This window comes from Vicugna pacos, chromosome 18 (assembly GCF_048564905.1).
Source record: "Vicugna pacos chromosome 18, VicPac4, whole genome shotgun sequence".
In the NCBI taxonomy this organism is placed as follows: domain Eukaryota; kingdom Metazoa; phylum Chordata; class Mammalia; order Artiodactyla; family Camelidae; genus Vicugna; species Vicugna pacos.
The window spans coordinates 13,880,196-13,902,669 of NC_133004.1; the positions used below are offsets into that span (position 1 = coordinate 13,880,196).

The window sequence follows — 22,474 nt, forward strand, 5'->3', positions numbered from 1 at the left end:
GAGGTAGGGCTGTGACCAGCCTGTTTCCTAGATGTGGAACTGGAGGCTTGGGTGGAGCTGGAGAGCTGAGAAATGCAGAACACACACCAGGCTCACTGCACCTGCCTAGGGTTGGGGCCCTTTCTGAAGGGAGCACCTGAGGTTTTCCCAGCTACCCAATCAGGAACTGGGGAATACTTGGCCAGGGTGGGGGGTAGGGAGGGGCCTGGCTGCCACACCCCCGAGCCGCTGTGGCAGGTCGAGGGCTCAGGCAGCAGAGAACCTTTCCCTTTGCTGGGCCGTGGCCTTCCCACCACAGAGCCAGGGAGCAGCAGCCGTGTTCTGGTAACGTTCTCTATTTTATTGCCAAGTTCAATTTACAAGGAAGTTCCAATTTTCATTTCCACCGTCGTGTTCAGTACCCACGAAGCATGAGTCATGCTGGCGAGGGCAGGTACTTCCCAGGAACGGTCCCCACAGCCCAGTAGCATGAGCTTTCCCAACCCCTGCTCTTCCTTGGGACAAAAATTATTTACATAATTTCAGCTCAGTGGAACATAAAGGAACTCTTACAGTTTATGCCCAATGCCATCATGACTACATTAAATACTTCTTATTTATTGCGTCTAGAAAAGATGAGCATCAGTTCACCCCGTGTCTTTTTTAACAGTGCATCTTGAAACCTTAGAGAAATCTAGTGTATGTCTGTAAAGAGGCGCGTTTCTTCGCTCACCCTCGGGTCGCTTGGATGCGGGTGTTTAGGTGGGAGCTGCCTTCCGCAGAGAGCAGCAAGCGGGCAGGCTTGGTGGGGGGGAGGGGCAGCACAGAGGGCCTGCTGGTGGCAGGAGGACTCTCCCGGGGGTGGGGGCATCCGCCTGGCTTTCTTACCCTGGCTTTGGGGCTGGTCCTCCCGCTCCTTCCTGGGCGCTCTTGGCCTCAGCCAGAAGGACAGATGCCTCTCCCCAGCAACTTCAAAGCCAATGACTGGGAGTTCATGGGGCTGGCTCTACTGCTGACTTGGCAAACCCAACTGGTCCACCCCCTCTCTCTGTAGAGACGTGGAGGTGGCAGGCCTGGTCTGGTACCTGCATGCCACATGCCGTGGCCCCTGCCCTGAGCTCGCTGAGGATTCCTGACTCCACCTCTCTGCCCAGCCCCAGAGACCCAGTGCACGCTGTGTGGACTGGCCTGTCTTGGGGTGCCCCTACTGTCAGGTTTTCAGGGTGCTCTTGAAGACACAGCTTTGCTCACTGCCACTAAGACCTGGCAGCCAGCTGGCTGTGGGCTGCCCCAGGGCCAATCCTGCAGGCCCACCTGGGGAGAAGCCTGCCCTTGGGCCAGGCGTGTGGCAGGAGCTTGGCCCAACCGACACCTTTCATTCAACAGCCACGGAGGCTGGGGCGCGTTCAGCTCTTCCGGCCTGGGCGATGCTGCCGCAGGTCCTTCAGGCATGCTGTCCCCTGCCCCGAGACCTTTCTACTGTAGAGCTCCGCAGTCACAAATCCACCTGGAGTCACTGGATTTTGGATGACAGGCTACTGGTCTCGGGGGAAAGTCCACCTGCATGGATTTGTTCCTTACAGTGCCACTGGTTGGGAAGTCACTGGCCTTCTCTCATTTCTGTTGCTCCAGAGTCGTTTCAAAACCAGGAGTGGCTCTGGGGCTCTCCTGCTCCAGTATCCTAGCAGGAGATCAGTGGCTGCTGGGGGAGTGGAGCCCGGCCCCCGGCAACATGCCCTTTCTCCCCACGGACCGGCTTTCCCCTTCTTCCGTCCCCGCTGCCTTTCCTTCCTGGGGTGGCGGTGGGGAGCTCTGCTGATAGTCCCTCCTTGATGAGGCCCCTGGAATTTCTTCCTAAAAGGCCTCCTTTCTGAGCTGGGTCTTTTTCCTGTTGAAGCTGGCTGGGCCCACCTACTGGGAGGGCTTCTGAAAACTGGAGAGACCCATCCAGGCAGGCGCCACTCCCCCTCCTCGGGGGACCAGTGCGTCTCCTTCAGGAGGTTGAAATTTGGCCTGGGCAGGCCCTGCCTGGCAGCTGGGTGGGAGGAGGTGATGGGGACCGAGATCCTCTAACAGGTGAGCATGTGGAGTATCTCCTGAGGCCACCTGATAACTGGGCCGGGTTGACACTGACACTGTGGGTGCTGACACTCCTGAGGGACACGTGGAGGTGAGTTTTGGAAGGTCTGACTACTGACCAGGGAGAAGTGACGGTCGCTTGGCTGTGCTTGGCCGAGTAGAAAGAACATCTTGGGTGCTTTGTCGGATACGGTGGAGGCCTGGCCAGCACACATCCAGACCCAATGGAAAAGGAAGTGCGGGTTTTCATTTCAAAAATGAGCTTGCATCTTTACAGCAGCAGCTGAGAGGAAGAGGGACAAACCCCGAGCTCCCAGGACAATCCCTGTGAACTCTGTGAGCTCAGATATCACGCCCTTGCCACTGGTTAGGGGCTGGCTCCCGGGGTCTCCCTGCACGTGGGCACCCCCTCAGTTGGGTGGCAGGTGACGGACACAGAGGACGGATTCCATGGCCTTTTCTTTCCATCGTGGCCACTGGGGCCAGAGTCTTTGAAGTCCCAAATGGTCCTTTCTTTGACAGATAGAGAGATGGTAACAACTGAGGGTGATGCTGGAAAACCATCCTGTTTGGTTTTAGTCCAGAGAGATGAGGAATGGTCCTGAGCAGGGAGCTGACCGCACTGTCCCCTTTCATGGAAAGATCTTCCGGGTGTCGCGAGCCTCCAGGGCTGCCACGGCAGAGAAACTTTCGTCCCTCTCAGCTCTGTGTGTACCTGAGAATATGTGTCTCTCCCTTATTTTTGTTTAAAAAATACTCTAAACTTTCCAGGAAGGGACTTTTATCATTCCACAGGCTTGCAGAATTAGTGAGTAATAAAGAAATAAGAATCCCTTAAGACAATGGAGAAAGCCAGACTGAGAACTTGAAATCCAGACCGTGGGAAGTTCAAGGGAAAACAAAAATGAAATCTTAACAGTAATATTACACTTTTAACACGACATCCAACCTTAGGGTGGAGGATTTTTTGTTGTTGTTTTTTTTAACGTTTGTTTTTAAATAGACGCTACTCATCTGCTGCCAAAAGCAGGAATAAATATCCAAAGGAAATGTTTATCGAAATTTGCTTTTCTACAAATTTCTACACAAAGTGACCATGTCCGCTTCTTCTGTGCACACTGGAGATGGTGGCAGAGAACCTTCGAGACTGAGGAGGGGCTGGCTGATGAAGTGTTGCCAGTGGGTCCTGCCACCCCGGGGCCGTGGGCTCTGAGATCAGGAGCCCAACCTCCCCCTGAGGCGGCCGCCTCAGTCGACTGCGTGGGTTTACTGGGGTGTCTCCGCTGGTCCAGCCTGCTCTCAAAGAGTTCTGAAGGAAAAGAGCAATTTAAACAGAGCGCAGGAGCACAAGGATGGTTTGAAATGGTTCCTGGGGGCTGCAGAGAACCGTGGATGCCCCCAAGGTGTCTTCTGAGTCAGCGGCACTGGGTCCCTACCAGCGGGGCCACGCACACCAAGGGAGGCCGACTCACTGCTCAGTGGGGCCCGCTGGCTCCGGGTGCTCAGCCCCCTCGTCCGGGGTCCCCGTGCCCACTGCGGCTGGCGTGGGCGGCGGGGGGATGCCGGCGAGGGTGCGGAGGCTGTGGGGGTCCACAGGTGGGACGAGGGTCAGCGACTCCACGCTCAGGGTGTCGGCAGTGTCCTCACAGAGCAGGGAGATGGTGGGCTGCTGGGCGGGGATGAGGCTGGGGGACAGGTGGACTGTCTCTGTGTCCGCGCTCCTTACCAGGCTCTTGCTGGGCCTGGCATCTGATTCGGTTTCATTGACGATCACCAGCTGGTCAGGGAAGTTAGGCTGAGGCTGTTCCGTAGTTGTGGGGTCATCTGGGCAGGGGGAGAGAAAACAAAAGTATGCTCAGCCCCGAGATACTCTGCCCTCACCAGCGCCCTCTGCTCGCATCCTGAACAAAGGCCCAGGGAGGTCTGGGTGGGAGGTGATGGCACTGGGGGAGCAACTTGTTTCCACTTCCTCCCTCTGGGGACACAGAAGCTGGTAAATTCAGTCCTACCTAGGCCTGGGGTAAATCTGTCAGGGCCCAGGGTCACCCTGGCCTGTGATGCAAAGGCAACATCAGGGGCTTGTGCAAAATCAGTGAGTGGATTCTGGAAGCCCGGTTCCTGGGTACTGGGAAACGGCCCAGGCAGGGTCTGTGTATGAACCACCTATCTGATGAGTACGTGTTTGGGGAGAGCAGGGCTTGGGTGTGCTGATCACCTCAGGCCATTCCCAGAGTCTATATTTGGTAACATTTACCCAAGAGGGAACTCACTGCAATGATAAAAAAAGAAAAAGGAATTCCGTAGAACTTTTTGGCTTTGCAAAACCAAAACAAAACCTCCGACTGTGTTTTTGTTCCCTGCTCCTCCTCTAAGTGCTGAGTTAGTACTCAGAGAGGGGCTGCGATTGCCCAGGCGGGTCCTATCCCAGGGGTCCCCACGGGGGCCACGCAGAGAAACCGCGTCAGGAGGAAGGCTCGACCTCTTGCAGTTATTTTCGGAGGAGCAATTTCTTTTTTTGGTGCTTTCCAAAATCCTTCATTAGATTACAGGCAAATGGCCTGTTTGCTTTCCAAAGATGAGCTGGCCTGGGCAGAGACACCAGTTGTGAATGGGGGGCACCGTGGGAAACATCTTCCCAGACTTCACGTGCCAGTGATTTGGAAACACTGATGAGTCTGTGGGCATCTCACTTGGAAAGCAAGTCTCCTCTGTACAGATCTTGGGGTCAACAAGGCGCTGACAACACTGTGTGGACCGTTAGGTCTGAAAGCACTCTGGGCCCTGGGATGGTGACAGACAGGTTTTTTGGTTTAACGGGATTCCAATTCGGTTTTGTTATTTTTTAAGCCAAAACAAAACAGAACCTCCAACTGAACACAGAGCAAAAGAATGGCAAAACCAAGAGCAAAATAAAACCAAAGGGCATACAGAATGGGGTGAAGGAGAGGAAGAGGATCTCCAGCACGGAGACGGGGCCAAGCGACAGGTCCAGTCTCCCAGAGGACCCGCTGTGCTTCTTCCCGCCGGACTCCCGCACACGGTGAGCTCTGAAAGGTCCCACTTCACTTCTTCACGAGGCCTTTCTTTTCTTTTCTTTCTTTCTTTTTTAAAGAGAACTAAAGCCCAGAGAAAACCACTGCATGGGGCTTTGGGTCTGTCCTGGCTGTGGGAGGGTGGCAGTGGGACACCGGTGAGTGCTAGTGGAAAAAATGAGGTGTGATGTGAGGCCAGAGATGCTGAGTAAGCACTTCACACACATTCTGGTTTCTCTGAATTTTGACACATTTGCTCCACTCAGTGAGGATGCCTTGTGGCGACGGGCTGGTGTCAACGCCCGGGCTCACGTTCTGACCCAACGCCATCTGGATGTGCGGCTCTGAGCACTGGGCTCACCGGCTCTGGCGGCCTCACCTCGCTTCAGATGAGCGTGTCCAGGAACTTTCATGTACATAAGGGCCCATGTGTCAGCTTAGCAGGTGACGAGGCCATTCAGAAATGATGAATTCTCCAAATGGCACCTCTGCACCTTTGTGCCGTCTGGGGACAGCGTTTCGGAGCATCTCCTTCACGCTTTCCCCAGCTTTCTCCGGGAGGACTCCCTCTTTGCTCTGCCTTTTGCACGCAGATGTTCACGAGGGCCAGCAAACCTCTTTCCCTGATCCCTGATGGGGTTTTTGGTGATGAGAGTGATCAAGGGTGTGGGAAAGGTGCCATCAAATATATCAGAAAACAAACAAACAAACAGTGCCACACACACAGAACTGGTTTCTTCTTTACGAGAAGAACCAATAGCTTTAATAAAAGGGTCAGCCTTTTCCCCTTAAAAATAGCTTCTTCCTGGTTTTTTTTTTTTTTTTTGATAGGAAAAAGTAACCTCCTATTTATTTACTTACTTATAAACGGAAAACTGCTTCCCGACTGGGAGCTACAAATTTATGCATTCGAAGGGGAGTCGGGGGAGGAGAACTCTGCCAGGTTTTCACTGGGGAAAGGTACCTGGCAAGAACACAGTTTCTGGTCAGTGGTTACCGCTGACCCTCTGGCCTCGCTCGCCTGCTGGTGTTTCCAAGCTCTGAGGGCACAGGTTGGGGCCTGGACCAGGAAACGACTGGAAGCCGGAAGTGGGAAAGCCTGACGTCCAGGTTTCCGTGAGGGATGCTGTGGGGCTGCCTCAAGGCAGCGGGGCCCCGTCATCCCTGGCCAGCACTCTTGGAAGCTGATCTGTGGCGCTGGGGCAGGGGCTGAGTTGACCCTTGTCGAGTGAGTGACAATTTCCAGTAAAAATGAGGATTTGATGTGCTCAGGCTGGGGAGGTGGACGGAGTGACTTGGGGAAGAAAAGGGCAGCGCAGCGAGTCGGAGGGCAAAGCTCAGAGGAAGCAGCTTTTAAACACAAGAGAAGGCAGAGGCTCCCTCCTGGCAAGTGCAGCCACCCAGCGGGAGGGCTCAGGTGGGAAACCCTATGAGAAGCATGACCACAGACCACCTGGGGCTGCAACTTGGGAGCTCTCTGCATAAGAAGGGGAGAGTCACATCCACCAGCACGCTTACAAGTGTGGCGACTTGGCTCCTGGCTGGAACATGGTGGAATCTACCACTTAGCTTTGAGCAAGGTCGGGGGAAGAAAGGGGAAAGGAAAAGAAAAAAAAAGCAATGAGTTGACTTCCTTGTGGCTTTTTGCAAATTCTACTGCCCAACCCTTGTGGCCTAAACCGGGGGGCCCTGTGGGGATAGGACTGGAGAACCCCTTCTAGCTCAGGGCCCGTGCCGAGCCTGGTGTGGTGTTTCACAGAGAAGGTTGGCATTTCCAGCCTGCCTGGGTCTGGCTTGGAGGAGCTGACACAGGGTTAAAGGGCCAGAAGGGTTCGGTCCTCAGATGGGATGAGGCCAGAAAGGGAAGGGAGCTGAGAAGATGTCTCAGGTGAGCAGTCTGGGCTCCCTGTGCCCTTGCCCGGTGTCCTGGGGTGCCTGGCGAGCCTTTCGGGGCCCCTGGTGTGGCAATGCAGCGTGCAGGGGTCGTCGTGGGCCGAGGAGGCTAACGGAGGAGACCTGCCTGCGGTGACCGTGCCAGAGGTGCCGTGCCAGCTGCCGATCGAAGCACTAAACCCAGTGGCCGCCGTGACTGTCGGCCTCCGACAGGCTGAACACTCGCCGGCGTCCTTTCCTGCCACTCCTGACTAGAGGGAAACACAGCGACAGATCATAGAAAGCCTTTAACAATGGGACAGAGAAGGGTGACACGGAGAGGGGACACAGCAGTGACGGACGTGAAGCATCGATGAGAACGCGGGCAGGGGGTGGTGCCCCGGTGGGTGCTGCTGACAGCGGGGCGTGGGGCACAGCCCCCAGGCAGGCAGGACACCCCCCTCTCCCCCCCACAGGACGAGGCGGGATTGAGACAGCTAAGCGCCAAGTTGTCCGCTCATGGGACTCAACAGGGTAGAGATGGCGACGGTCCTGTTGCGAAGGAAGGACTTGGGGTCATCAGCCACATCTGGTCCCGGGGTGGAGGAACAGAACTGTCACGAAGAACGCGAAGCAGCAGTTAAGACGAAAACCCTGCGTCCCTGGGCCAGTTTGAGGAGGGAAGGATGTGTGGTTGGGGGATTTGGAGCCAAACCATTTAGGGAAACAAGTAGATTTCTCACCCCAACCAACAAGGCCAAGGGTTCTCAGTGTCAGCAGCTAAAGCCACCAGTGCGGCTCCGGGAGAGCCTCCCGTGACCCCTCCCCAGTCACCCCCTCCCCAGCAACGAGGCCATGCCCTCTGGCCACGTTCTTGGTGATGCAAACCCTTGAAACCAAGGCTGAACCACAGCAGCCAGATTCGAGAGCAGGTGCCAAGTGGCCAAGGGGCGGGTTCTAATCGGCTGCAACAAAAATGTTAGGAACGTGTCTCTGGGAAGGAACCGCCACCTCTGAGACAAACTCGGGATTAGAGCAGAGCTTAAAATTCATGCCACGGAACACGACAAGGTGAAGGCTTGGACAGTGGGAACAGGTGAAATCATGCATCCGGTATTAAAATCAGACAGTAAAGCCCCCTCCAGCACAGCTTTAACAGATAAATAACTGACAATGAAAATAAAATCCTCTTGCCCCCAGCGCTTTCTGGTTTGTTCCTTTGGTTACCAGGGAATTCAGCTGACCTTTCCTTCAGTCTGGGGTATCTCTCAGCCCCCATCTGAGGGCCTGCACTTGCTAAGAAGCCACTCTCAAGTGTCCACGATCTGTCTTTGCTGCACGAAGGAGACTCAGAAGCAGCACGGAGGGTGTCTCTGGGTAACCGGCAAATGCGTGACACTCCAGGTAGCTCCCTTCCCCCTTCTGGTGACGGCCCCTCTGCCTGCGCTGGGCCTGTAGCCACCGCGTGGGCCTCTGCCCTGATGGGCACGGGGGCTGTTTCCCACAGACACACCATCCCCCAGGTCTGTATTTGGAAGAGCGGAAATTATAGGTAGATCCCAGGGAGATGGGGAAAAGGAGTCAATGTGTCGCTAGTCAGATTCTGGGCTGGGCCCTGGCGGACAGTGTGAGACCCGATGGCCGCCTTCTTCAGGGAGCCCTGGCCCAAGTCAGCCCCTCATTTTCAGGCTCTCACCTCCAGTGATAGCTCCTCCTGGAGCCTTGCACAATCTGTAACTGGGCTCTTATCTGTGTGACCCCCTGATGGACACGGCCACCCCTGCCAGTCTGTGCATCCCCTGCTTCGCTCCCCTCCGTCTCCAGGGCCTGTACACAGTAGGGACTCAACAAAAATCTGATGGTTTAGAAGAAGTTAATGTGGTGGGGATGGTGGGCCAAGGCTGAGGGAGTAAGAGATGAGCCTCTTGGGCTGGGTGTCAGGGCCGGGCTGGTGGAGGGCCACGCTCGGAGGGACCCTACTGAGATCAGGTCTGACATCCACAAAACCTGACTCGCTCAGACTGAAGGCCCCATGGGAAGCTGAGGAAATCTGTACTTGAGATAAACGTGGGCCTCTTTCGAACACAGGCAGGAAACGTAAGGTTTCCTGGGATGGGCAGAGGGTGGAGGCGGAAGACACGACTGATGCCGCACCTGGGGTGAACCCATTGGGCTGGCAGAGGACATGTGGCCACCTGGGGTCCGTTCTTCCCGCGACAGGAGCCGCACAGCCCAGCTTCCACCGGGTGGGGCTGTGCCTGGCCCTCTCGAACGGGCTGAGGCTTTCCGTTTGGCTTTAGAGCAACCATGCGCGTTGGAAGGAAAGGCGCGTGTACTTCATAGACGGCTCCCAACCGGATACTGAACCGGGGGCCCAGGTCTCCAGGCTGCCTCCTGGAGGCACCTAAGCCAGACTTAGGAACCGCATAGCTATTCCGCTGGGTTGTTGCAGGAGGTGGAGCACGGGCCCTGGAGCTGCCTGACCGGACTCCTCCGCTTACCAGCTGCAGCATCTTGGCCAAGGTGTGTGACCTCTCCGAGCCCCCGTGTTTTCAACTGCACACAGTGGGAGGTGGAGTGCAGCAGGATTCAACAAGGGGGTGTCTGCAGTGTTCTTGGGAGCATTATGCCCGACACAAGGGTTTGGGAGCAGGGTCTACGGGGATGTCCCACAGCGGGTGCACACCCAGAAGGCTGGACAATGGGGGCCCAGGCCATATTGACAGCTGATAGTGCCAGGGTCACCCCTGGCTTCTACAGATATCCTTGTGCAATTCCAGGTTTCAACCCCTTGGAGCAGAGACATGGAAAACTGGGTCTGTCTCATGCCCTGGCAGATGGCATCTCTTGTGTGCTTTCCCAACCAAACACCTGACTGGACCTTCCAGGGCCTCTCCTTCAGTCTGGGGTATCTCTTTGAGGGCCTGCACTTCAAGAGCAAAGAAGGCCTTGGAATTTGCTGATACCGGCTGCAAAGGGCCTGGAGGCTGCTCTCCACACTAAGAACTTCCCGGACTCTGGGAGGCTCTGGAAACACAGGGGCAGGAATGCTTCTGATTAGGCACTGTGCCCTCAAATACCACTTTGAGGACAAGCGGTCCCTTGGTTGGGCTGGGTCCAGGCTGGGTGGCGCTGCAGGGAGAGGCCTTGGCTCATCTTGCTGCCCGGCTGGCCCTCCAAAGATGCTGCCTCTGGCAGATGGTGGCCAGGACCTGTGATGGAGAGTCTGGTGACTTTCCAAATCAGAAGTCTGAATACTGGGCCACCATGCTGGGCTGACGTCAAACCAGGAAACTGGCAGAGGGCACCTGTCCTGACAAAATCTGCCTCCCTTCTGTCCAGCGTGGCTGGTAGGACACCACGCAGATGTTGGAACCATCTGGGTAGACTTGGGGAACATGGAAACCCCAAGTGCCGTTCTCTGGATGGACCCAGGAGGCCAAAGGCTGGCCAGGAAGTTTGGCATCAAGAGGAAGTGACAGGCGGTCCTTCTGAGAGCTGCCACCCCAGCTCATGGGCCTGGAGATGGAGCTGGCTCCTGTGGCTGGGCACCTGTGACAGGGATTACAGCTGGCTACTCAGTTGAGAGTGAAGCACCAGCAGACCAACAGGCCGGCCCTTCATCAGGAGGTAAGTTATTTCAGTGTCTGCAGAGGTTTGCACAGGCAGGCTGGGCTGCAGGCTTTTACTGTCAGGCAGCATAAAAAATGGGGCCCCGCACACTTGCCTCCGCAGGCCTGCCGGGGACACACTGATCGGGAGCAGACGCCGGGGGGCCTGACCATCACTTATCTACCTGACAGCCAGGCTAACAGCCCCTGCACTTCTGAGATGAGAAGACATGTCATTGGCACCGTGCAGGGGATAGTGGGGGTGGGGACAGAGGAGGCCAAGAACAAAGAAACCAGCACACGGTGCAAGGGAGACGAGGTGCAGTGTCCCAGGTGCTGTGCTCTGGTGAACACCTGTACATACAGGCCTGGCTTTGATAATGTGGGTCTTTGCTGGTTTCAGTTTTAGGGAAAGAAGTGCAGGGCTCATAGGTTTGCCTGGCTGTTGGCTGTGCCTCCTTAAAAATGAAAGACGGGCACACATCGTGACACCAGGGAGACACCTTTCACCCAAAATGCAGCTGTGAGTATATGTGTGTTTGGGTGCACACAATGCAGACACAGAACGTGCACAAGCAGACAGCACGCGGGCACACGCACAAGCACATAAACACACAACCCTGCACTTCGGCCCCCAGAGCCAACATGAGACCAGTCTTCAGGGGGAGGCTCAGGGCTGTTCTTGGCTTCTGCGAAAGCTCTGTCTGAATTTCCCAGCTACAAGCCTGGGAACGGCAGCAGCAGCTTCTTGGATGCACAGCCGACCTTCAGCCGGGCTCAGAAATAGCTCAGAAAGGGCGGTCATTTCCCTTGGGCTGGGGCAGGGAGAGGAGCAGGTGCTGAGTGGAAAGGGGTCTAAATGAAGTGGCTTGAGGGTGACCTTGCTTCCTGGGCCTTGTGAATGTCAAGCAGAGATGGAGGTAATGGATGCTGGTGGGAGGAGGTGGGGGTGCTGGCAGCCACGGTGCCCTGAGCCGCAGGCATGGAGGCCAGGCGGGGTTAACCCTCTGCTGGGAAAGGTGGAAGCTGAAAACCACAGACAGAGGTGCAGGCACCCAAAGGGATCTCTGCCTCTGAGTGGATGGTGGCCAGGGGCCCTCAGTTTCCTGGCACCAGGCAGCTCACGCCCTGGCACACTGATTTTGTCACGACCCATCAAACCATCACTTAACAAGAGTTTGGACAGGTGTCCCTGAAATATGATGGGTGAGGACTCTGGATGGGACCCTAAGGAACAGCAAAGGACACCGATGGCCCCCAAGTTGGAGTGCAGACCAGAGTCACGAGGGCCGTCCAGATCAGAGACGCCTGGGGCCCTGAAGACCCAGAGGTCATGCCGTGTGGTGTGAAGCATCGTCCACGCGAGGCCCTGCTCCTCTGGCTGCATTTTGGGGCCACGTTGCTCAGGAAACAAGCCTGGCATCTCTCTCGCAGGGATCTTACGCACTGCAGTGAGGGGCTCACGGCAGCTCAGAGCACGGGGGACCACTCACGCGTCTCACTCCAGGCTCCCTGCTCACGGGGGCTCTCCATGCCACATTTGCACTTGTGTAAGTTACAGGAGGGCAAGGCATGCCTCCAGTACATCCTGACAGACCCTCAAAAGGGCGGCAAGATGCACCCGCTGGTTATGGATGACTGGACTGCACCAAACATTTAGGGAGGAAACTGGTATGTTATGGAGGAAAAAAAATTAGCAGACACAATTCTTTTGCCAGAGTTCAAACAGTCACGTGCAGGAGACCCCTCTTCGTGACACCTGAGGCTCTGGAGTGATAACGGGATGAATTCAGTCTCCACCCGCCTGCTACCCGCCCCCTGCAGTGGGCCCGCCTGCAAAGGGAGAGATTCCTCCCCGCTGAGAGCTTAACCAGCAACGTCACGTTGGAGCGGACGTAGAACCCCGAGTGGCAGTGTCCCCACACGTGGTGGTGAGGAGCAGCTGGGTGTCAGGGGCCTTGGTTGAGGGGTCGCAAGGTCCCAAGTCCCCCCCGCCCCGCCGCACTGTGTCTCGCGGCCAATACCTGCCGGGCTCTGGGCAGCAGAGGGGGTGGACGACGAGCTGGCGCCTCCTGAGTCGCAGTGGCTCGTGCTCCCACTGCCACTGGGGCTCCCACTGGCAGACGGTGACGGTGAGGCCAGGGATGGCGAGCTGTGCTGGTTTATGCACTGGGCCACGGCGAAGCCTGCAAGACAAGGTGGTGACATGCCCAAGTGGTAGGAATAAGCCGGCCTGGTGGGAGGGGTACTACCCTCCCCAACTGTGTGTGAGACCCTGTGGCAAGTTGGGGGCCTCAGTGTAAGAGCTACACCAACTGATCCAAACCCTGCTCCTTGAAAGTTTGGGTCTGCTCCCTGGAATTAGCCAAGCTCGCCAGGCACCAGACTAACCTGGACACACCTCAAAGCTCTTTCAAGGAAAAGAGTGCAGCCAACCATAGAGCCATAAATCTGAATGCCTGATGCTGGCTCAGCACCACGCTGGCTGTGCCCTTGAAGGGAGCACGCAGCCTCGGGGCTCAGAGGCGTCCTGGGGAAGCTTCCACAGGGACACGGGACATCCTCATGGCCAAACCTTAGGGCCTTTGCTCGTGTGCCTGAGTTCTGCCAGAGGCAGGGCGCTGGACCCCAGCTCTGAAGCCACACTGAAAGGGAGGGGAGACCCTGAGGACACCCCCTGCCAGAGAGTCTGCTCTGCCCTGGCGGGTCTGGCGAGCTTGGGGTGGGAGGAACGAAAGCTCTGGTGAAAAGCTAGCAATCACAGAGTTTGACTTGGCCTTCAGAGCAATTCCAGGTTTGGAGACGGGGCCCACACGTTTTGGGGGCCTGCGACCTCCCAGCACTGGGGAGTGGAGGAGCCCCACATTTTGGAGACACTCAGACCTAGGCAAACCCTGTTCACCAGCAGAAGCTCTGGAACACAAGCCCAGGGTCCTTCCCCAACTGCTAGGAGGGGAGCAGCAGGGGGAGAACGGCCACCAGCCCGCGCAGGGCTTGGCGCATGGTGACAGCGAGGTGCTCCCTGTGGAGGAAGGAGGCCCTTCTCAACGAGCCGCCCAGGGGCCCCTCTTTCAGGGTGCATGTGCCTCCCGCAGACAGTGACGTCCGCCTCTGCTTTTCCAAAGGGCCTCGGCTTCTGATCTGAGCCACTGAACACAGCAGAGCCCCTCGGGGAACAAACCCCTCGTCGACGATCCCAGGAGCCCGTGCAGACCTCAGTGGTTCCGGCTTCAGCCCTCAGGAGCCCTGTGCCCCCCCTGCTGCCTCTGCACCAAGTCGGGGTGGGGACGGGGGAGCAAGTCCTCCTCCCTGAGCGGGGACCTTGACCCTCCTGGCCAGTCACCGCAAACCTCCCCACCCTGAGCGCACTCACCCCGGACAGCCCCGAGCCTTACGCTCACCACCTGCGTTGCCTGAGCCTCACACGGTCCAGCTCCTGCTGGCACTTCTTCCAGCAGGTTCTCCAGGCCTGACCACGCCTTTCTCAGAATTCGGGAAGGCGCCAAGGGTTGGAGAACTACAGCCCCCTGACTGTTTGGTAAATAAAGTTTTACTGGAACAGAGCCAGGCCCTTTGCTTACATTCTGCCTGTGGCCATTACGAGCTGCACTAGCAATGCTGACTTGTTGCAAGCCTGAGATATTTCACTCCCTGGCCCGAGACAGAAACAGTGCGCAGAGCCCAGAAGAGGAGGGGGCACCGGCTCTGGCACCAGGAAAGCCTGGGTTCCGTCCTGACCTGTTCACTTACCAGCTGCGGGGCCCTGGGCAAGTCTCCCCACTTCCCTGAGCCTCCTTCCCTTTAACCCCTGGTGGGCAGACCTCGGGTGGGGGCATGCAGGAGGACTCGCTGCTCTGTCCCCATCTCAAGTCTTAGGGGAACCTACATCTGGCCACCGTGGAGGAGTTACTTTGTACTAAGTTTGTGTGAAGTTATTTTTGTCTAAGGACCAGCTCCTTCCAAACTGGGTCTCTATTCATACCCCCGGCCAGACCCCCCTCGTTTTGGGTGATGGGCTAGCAGGCGGATGCAAGACCTGGGGGGAGCCTGGTGGGTGAATTCCCCACCCCCACCTACCCCGGAGGTCTGTCTGCCAAGAGGGCAGGATTAACGTGCTGGACTTCTCAGGAAGAGGCATCATGTGATTGACTGTGTGTGTGGCTGCAGGGGAGGGGGTTGGGGCTCTCATATTAACTACAGCAAACATCAAAGCAAGTCCAAACACCAGTCAGGAAGATTCCCAGGGGGCGAGCAGCCACAGCCTCACAGAGCCAGCTTAATAGCTGCTTACTGCTTAATCACTTCAAGTGGTAAACCCCCAAGTTTACAAGCTGTTTACCTGCCTCGAAAATGAATCACTCCTCAACAAATCAAAATGTCAGGATGGACTTTCCTGAGCTGCTTATTTATCAGAAGTGTGAACAGAGGGGCTGGAGAGCGTGGTAGCAGAGTTGGGACTAAGCCTTTCACGCTCTGACAATGCCCCAGCTCGAACGGATGAATGATGTGGCTGTCACCAAGGTGGTCACCCACTCCTTCTCTTAAGACACACGTCTTCTCTCTCACGCGCTTTTAAGCCCTGGTTTATTGCCGTAAGACATCTGGGGAGGGGCGTGTGGGGTAGCAGACGAGATGCTGAGACAGCAGTCGGGATACTAAAGTTCCTCCATTTTGGGAACGGATTAGGGGTCAAGCCAGAGACTGACAAAAAATATTGTGCACCTTCTGTAGGTGCTAGGAGTTAAAACAGAAAAAAGAATCACCAACCTCTGACACCACCTGTCTGGGGGTCCAGCTGAGCAGAGGCAACCGAATGCCTCTTTCCCTTGTATGCTGCTACTAAAAGCCCACTTCCCTTCTTTCCACGGCACGGGGACCCAGAACGTCTCAGTGATGTTATTTGTTTGCTTGTTTGCTCATTTTTAAGCTAGGTGCCCAGACTCCCCTTGCAATTTCATGGGGTTCTTTCCAAAATCAATGTGGCAACACTTTGAGAGCCAGTCTGATGTGTCAGAGGGTCAGGAGGGCTCTGCAGAGAACGCAGGACAAGACTAGTGGCCGGAGCGCCGGCCCCCCTGTTCTTGCTTCATCCTGGGAAGGCAGTTCTTGATGAACTAGCTTTGGCGGAGGTGCCAAGGGGCTTTCTGGGCGTGAGTCAAACACATACGGGCTGCCAAGTACTTGCAAATGCAAAGATGTGCCAGAGATGATGGGACAAGGGCAAAGGCAAGCCGGCCTCCCTGAGCACTTCTCCAGTAGATAAAATTCTTGGCCCTCCCTGAGTGTGTCTCAAGAACAGCCTGTGAAATGTATATCAAAGGCCATATGGATTTTCACATCGCTCAGCTGATTCCACATCTAGAAATGTATGCTGTGGACGGTGCAGTGGGTGGGTGGGTCCACACAGCGAACGACACAGATGTTCAAAGCACTGGTGCGTGTGGCAGGGAACTAGAGGCACCCGAAACAGCCGACAGTCAGGGAAAGGCCAAACGAATCCTAAAACGCCCAGACGATGAAACTGTTGGTTGCTGTTAAAGATGCTGGTGTAAAAGAAGATTAAGAGTGAAGGGGAACGCTCAAGACATAGTAAATGAAAACAGGTTAGGAGAAGCACGTCCTGTATGCTCCCATTGTTATAAAAAGATTAAAAAAAAAAAAAATCCAAGCTCCGCCTCCCTCCTTGTTCAGGGAGCAAACACTGGAGAGATTGAAGCTGAGGTCGTGGGAGAACCCAGTGGTTCACAATGGTGAGCTTGAGTTTTAGTTTCTGTGCTTGTCTGAATTTTCCAAGACTCCTACTACGAATATTCTCTTAAAACAGAAAAAGAATGGAGGATGAAGGAAGACCCACGAGCTGCCTGGGAGCTGGACAGGCTGAGGCCGCCAGGTCCCTAACACATCCCTGCGATCTGTTCTGGCCTCCGGGGCTCTCTCGCCTGGACTCACGAAGAACCCCCTTAAAGCTGGGAGCAGGCGCCATGCTCTGTAGCAGGCAGACCTGGGCCAACGGTGAAACGCACCCTGACTTTTCAGGGGCCCCGGGCTTCACGGGGTCAGGCGGGGGTCTTCCTGCTGCCCTCTGGCCCTGTTCTGACAGTTATGCTGGGAGGATGAACTCAAGAGGAACTCTCTGGCATTTGTCAAGAGCAAAAATACCACAAAAAGGTCATCTTTCTATTTTAGATCCACTGACAGAGGGAGCACTGGGCTGGGAATCAGAACCCCAAGTTCAAGCTCAAGCTCTGCCCGAAGGGCTTTGTGACCTTGGACAAAGCCCCCTCCTTTCGGGGCCTCCACGTCTTTGTGTGAAACACAATACAGTTCGTGAGGAGTTCTTGACTTAAATGGTCAGCAGTTTTCCTTCTACCTATAAATTTGAATTTGATTTGAACCCCACGGCCTTTTGGGGAGGCAGGCAAGGGAAAAGACATGGAAAAGTGCGCCCTGAATGTACGCTGTACACATCCTTGTCTTTGGAGGGAACACTCACCAAGCTTTCCCCATGAGAACCACGTTGCTGTCGGAGGCAGGCAGCAGCCCTGGCCAATCCCAGCCCAGAGGTTTGCAGATGTGATCTGCTCTGCTTACATCATGTTTGTGTTTGCTTGTTTTAGGCACCACCATTCACACACTGGGAGAGTCTGTATCCAAGTCTGGGTTTCTGGCTTCTTAGAAAACAGAAAGATCTGGCGTCACTGGGCCCCACTGCCACGGGGCAGCAACTGAAGGGAGGCAGAGAGCTGGTTCCTCCCCTCTCCACGTTGACATGCCTGGTGCTCGTAGGCATTTCGGTTATTAATCTCTGCTATTTATCCTTGGATTCTTGATAAATCCATAGGACTCGGGGAAGTTCCAAGCCCTAGAGACCTTTTGTCAACTCCCTCTTCAAACCCTACCAGTGGGGGTGAGAGAGAGGGCCTGTGGAGATGGGGCTGGCTGCCTCTAGCAGCCCAGGCAGGTCTCAGACCCAGTGACAAAAATCACTTGCTTTTGGCCTTAACTGGGCCGTTCCCTTGGTCTGTAATTCCCTTTTGCCTCTTTTCTGTCTTCACAAATCCTTTCCCCATCTTTTAAGGTTCATGCAGCTTAGGGCGGCTTGGGCAAGAGTTTCTACAGTTCATGGGGTTAACTGTTCTTTCCCCTGTGCTCCTGCAGCCTGATCTATCCAGCCGTGGGGCTTTGTGAGCTGTATAGGAGTTGGCTTTCCCAGTATGACTGCAAAGTAGGGCATAAGAAATTTGACTGCAAAGATGCTTTGCTACTTTGTACAATGACTATCATTATTTTAACACCTAGCACCTGGAATCCTCTGGGGTTCAGGGGCTTTTGGAAATTATTTCTGATATTGTAAGCTATCTTCCAATACCCATGCTCCCCTTCTTCTGCAGTTACATAACCTGGCAGCTAGGCATGGCCATGTGACTAAGCTGTGGCTAATGAGATAGAAATGAAAGTGACATGTTGGATTTCTAGGAAGGCTTCTTAAAAGAAAAGAGGTATGCTTTCCTCCATTCTGTTTCATGAACCATAGATGTGATGGCTGGAACTCCAGCAGCTATCGTGGACCATGAGGATGAGTCCCATATTAGGGACAGCAGAGCACTGAGAAGGAAGGAGCTTGGGTCCTTGATGCCTTTGTGAAGCCCCTGACTACCTTCATCTATGTTTCCTCTACCTGAGAGGGAAGTACATACTTTGGGGTTTTTCTTTACTATGTAGTTGAACCGAATCTTAACTGACAGCTGTAAAAAAGCTTTGTTAATTCAAGGATGTGAGCTGAATTCCGTGGGGACAAGAGATTGGCTGGCCCTCAGAGTTTCCAGTGTAGGGAAAGCTACCCTGAACTTCCTGGGGAGAATCTGGGAATGGTGGAGTGAGGAGAAAGAGGGGAGGGGGCAGTTGAGATAGGGGAGATGACTTTCCCCACAAACCCCCAAATCTCTAGGAAAACTCCTTCAACTCTTCCCTTGTGTGGTGTGAGTGGACATTTTTTGGTGGACACCAGTGATGGGAGACTGAGCTTCCATCTGGGTTCACACCAGGCCACAGATTACCCACGAGGGCCAAGACCTGGGAACAGCATGGACCATGAGAGAGTAAAGGATGCACATGTGCGGGCTAGAGAACCGGAGGGGTTGAGCCAAAGGTTTCCCAAACCTCCAAGGAGCAGGGAGTCCCTGGCTGACCTCTGCGGTCGGCCTGGGGCTTGTGCTGTCTTGCACACTGTAATTTCTCCAAAGATACTGGTTATGTGACTGAAGTGCAACTGCTTCAGTTTGAAAACTGGAAGATGTGAAAACTACCTGAGCGTGTGGGGGATTCCACAGGGGCCTTTTAGAGAGCTGAAGAGGAAGGAAGCCTTTGGCTTAGAATTCATCTCAGGGATTCTGACTGCTGAATGGCACTAGCCCCACCCCACAGCCTCACGCCCTACAGACGCTCCTACGTATCACCTGCTGCTTCCTAGGAAGGATTCGAGGTGGCTTATTTTTAAAGCCCAAATGCCACAGATGCTAAGTACTGAAAGCCACTAAGACACAAACTAAATGATGAGAGTCCAACAATGAAAGGTGGGTGGAAAGTGAAAAGTCACACCAGAATGACGTCCAGTGAGGGGAAGCTGATGTCACTGCTGGGCTCTGCACTTCCTGGGAGCCAAGATCTCCAGGAACATGGTCCAGGTGACCTGGCTCTTGTGATACCCCCATCCACGTGCATGACTCCTGTCCATTACACCTTCCTGGCTAGTGTCCCTGAAGCGGGCGGCCCAGAAGATCCAGCTACCTGACTGGAGGGATCTTGTTCTCTCCTGACTGGAGAGTTCATGCCACATTCAAGTGCTTTCCAAACGTTTTTTCTCAACAGTGAAACTCTGGTTTATACACGAGACGAGAACGGAACGCTCCGTCTGCATGGTGCCTGATCGAGGGCAGGCCTGTTCTGTCCTTTCCAGAATCTCTGCAGATCCCACCTTTGAGAATCAGATATGGCAGGTTGGCACCTCAAAGCCTCAAACCTTCAGGCTGCAAACTTGAGAACCAAGGGCTGGATGGGTAACATCCGTGAAAAAGGAGAGACCAGGGGTGAAAGGCTGACAGTGCCCACCCCCCCACCCCCAAACTGGCCATCTGTTTTCCCTTGTTTGACTGGGACACGGGCACTGAGAAACCATTCTCTTCTATCAGGAAAATAACCATGGTATGCGGGATATTCCGCCTGTGTCAGGGAGACGATAGGGGCTGGTGGAGACTGGGGAAAACTGGAAACAGCAGCTCCGCAGCCTAGCCAGACGACTGCTGCCTTAGTGTGACCACAGCTTTATGTTCTTCAAGAGAAGCTGGATTATCTGGATTTTGGGGTTAAAGCCTCCTGATTTTTTAAATTGTTGACAACTTACTTCATATTCCTTTTTAAAAAATTATTATTATTTTTTTTTGTTTCGGCTTTTTATTTTGAGGGGAAGGTAGTTAGGTTTATTTATTTATTTTCTTTTTAATGGAGGTGCTGGGATTGAACCCAGGACCTCGTGCATGCTAAGCACACACTCTACCACTTGAGCTATATCCTCAGCCTCCTCAAATTCCTTTTTTAAACAAGAAGCTGGTAACCCCAGGCAAGGCAAACTAAGCGTGTCTTCTGTCTGCGTGGGCCTCTGCTCCAGGCTGAGACTGGGAGCATCGGGCGTCGAGGCCACCCTGCCCAGCTCCTGATGTGCGCAGGTCCTGAGTCTGAAGTACACGACCCCAAGCTGCTTAAGGCTCACACAGATGTGCTTCAAAGAAGTCCAGTTTTCAAGAGACCTCCTTGAGGAAAAACCTCTAAGATTTGGGGTGGAGAGTTGCCCGCCCTAACAAAAACCAACATTGATTCATGCTTGAGGGCTGATTCAGGAGAAGCAATGAGGAGAGTGGGGCAGGGGCGCCCTGAATTTGCCTTTCATTAGCGCATTTGCTCCATGGCTGCAGCTCAGGTTGTGAGGATGCAGTGTTCATATTTTTCTCACCGCTCCTCGATGCTGGGAAACAGGAAAAAATCAATTGGCCCTGTGACCTCGTGCACGAAGCCGAAGACAGCAAGTGCGGCCGTGGCCTCATTTCTCCCCTCGCTGGCTCCTTCCTCGGCTCTGCCCTTTCACCTCCCAGTGCGGTCTGCCAGGGCCCTGGGGCCAGAGAGGAGGGGCTGGGCTGAGACTGAGACTGGGACTTCAGCCTGCTGGTGTCTCTGGGCAGATGGCAGCCCACAGGGTCTACAAGTGACACAGAGCTTTCTCGTCCACACTTCTGACTTGAGGAGCTGGCTCTGAAGCCACCTGCTGCCTCCACCCCCCCAAGATGGGAGCCACTGAGTTGGGAGCACACCTGAAAAGCCAAATTACCCACAACTATTCCAAGAAAGTGTGTGTGCGCGAAACTGAGGAAGTCAAGTCCAGCAGCGGCGGACCCACTGGGCCAGGTGAGGCCAGGTGCTCACACGGGTCTCCTCTAAAGAATTCGCACAAAAATGAAAGAATCCACCAATACAGGTGCAGGGTTCAGAACAGCAGCAACCCTACAGGCCGGCAGGACCCTGGGGGCTCCCTGCAGTTCCCTCGCTCCCTGCCAGGACTCTGAGGCTTTGGTGCAGGTAGAAGACCCAGATGTCTGCAGGGGGATCCTCCTCCAGTGTCCCCTAGTGAGTCACATGACCTACTGCTCCAGGGTTGAGTGCACAGAACTCTGGGCTTCCAGGGCAAGACACGGCCTCCCCCGACTGACCCTGAGGGAGTTCTGCTTTTCCTCACGTGCACTTCCTGTCCAGCCCCAGGGGCACATCTGCAAATCGGCCATCTGGTAAGAGGGTGTTTCTATCACCTTCCTCGGCCAAGCCTGAGCAACGTCATCATGGGCGACTCCCTAGATCACTGACTGGCTGCACCTCCAAGTGCTTAAAGACTTTTATTTCTGGTTGCTTTTTAAGGGATAACAGGTCCAACATACAAAAATAGCTGGGAACTTGCGGAATCTTTTAGCCTACAGCTGTTTATCCATGGATAAATCCTCGTGGATTTTAAGGACTACACTTGAAAACCTGCAGAAAAGAAAAAACGGTCTTTCAGTATCTTGTTTCCTTTGTGCCATCTCTGTCCCAGCTCTGCCCCTCAAAATGTTCCTGTTCTAGGTGAAGCCTGTGTGAGTGCACTGCCACCCACGGGAGAGGTCGAAGGTCTAAGTGGCCCTGTGGCTGCCGAGGGGGCACCGGGGCTGTCTGAATGTCAGCACCTTGCTGTGCCGGTGTCCCTGTGCTGCCTTGGACATGAGCCCCCCTCCAGGCCACAGAAGGCTGGCATGTGGGGGTCACGGCTGGACTGGGTCTCTGAGACTCTCTTCGAGGAGTCTAACCTGAAGGTTGCCGGGACTGAGGCTTTGTTCCCAAGGACCAGGTCCCTGCCTTGCCCAGCCCCTGCCCTCCTCCCATGGCATTACCGTCTGTACAACAGTAAGCAAAGAGCTCCACAACAGTCTCTCAGCCAAGGCATTAGAAAGCCGATCACTGGCCATCTCGGCTGCCTCTTTACCGAGGCAGGAAACAGGGCTGAAAGAGCAGCGAGAGGGAGGTGGGTTACACAGCTGTCAGCAAGCACTTCCAGACACAGGGAGCCGGGCATGGACCTTGGGCTCCTCTGGCCCCAGGGCCTAAGAGGGCCAAACCTGGAACCACTAGCCAGGGCTGGGGTGGGTCAGCTACAGCTCTGCTTGCCAAAGACAACCTCCTGAGGTTCTCACTGGCCCAAGGACCACCGATTCTTTCCAATAAGGCTCTCAGCCCATCAGCCCTGCTCTGTCTCTCAGGATAGAAGAGGGTGAGGCCACACAGTGCTCATCTTACACCAAAACGTATGCCCTGCCCCGTGTGTTTCAT

The 22,474-nt window shown here is 55.0% G+C and overlaps 1 protein-coding gene across 7 annotated transcripts in view; it reads right to left on the reverse strand.

The window, feature by feature from the left end:
* Positions 1-319: 319 nt before the first annotated feature.
* CLEC16A (C-type lectin domain containing 16A) overlaps positions 320-22,474 on the reverse strand; it is a 195,423-nt gene continuing 173,268 nt past the window's right edge. For 4 of the 7 annotated variants that reach the window (XM_072942203.1, XM_072942205.1, XM_072942204.1 and 1 more), the window contains 2 exons: positions 12,598-12,759; positions 320-3,882 (listed from right to left, as the gene is read on the reverse strand). In XM_072942203.1, coding sequence (XP_072798304.1) covers positions 3,527-3,882; positions 12,598-12,759 — 518 coding nt within the window. In that variant the 3' untranslated portion in view covers positions 320-3,526. Of the gene's footprint in view, positions 3,883-7,110; positions 7,235-12,597; positions 12,760-21,491; positions 21,644-22,474 lie in introns of those variants that run through there. The other 3 variants (XM_072942208.1, XM_072942207.1, XM_072942210.1) reach the window with 3 other exon arrangements.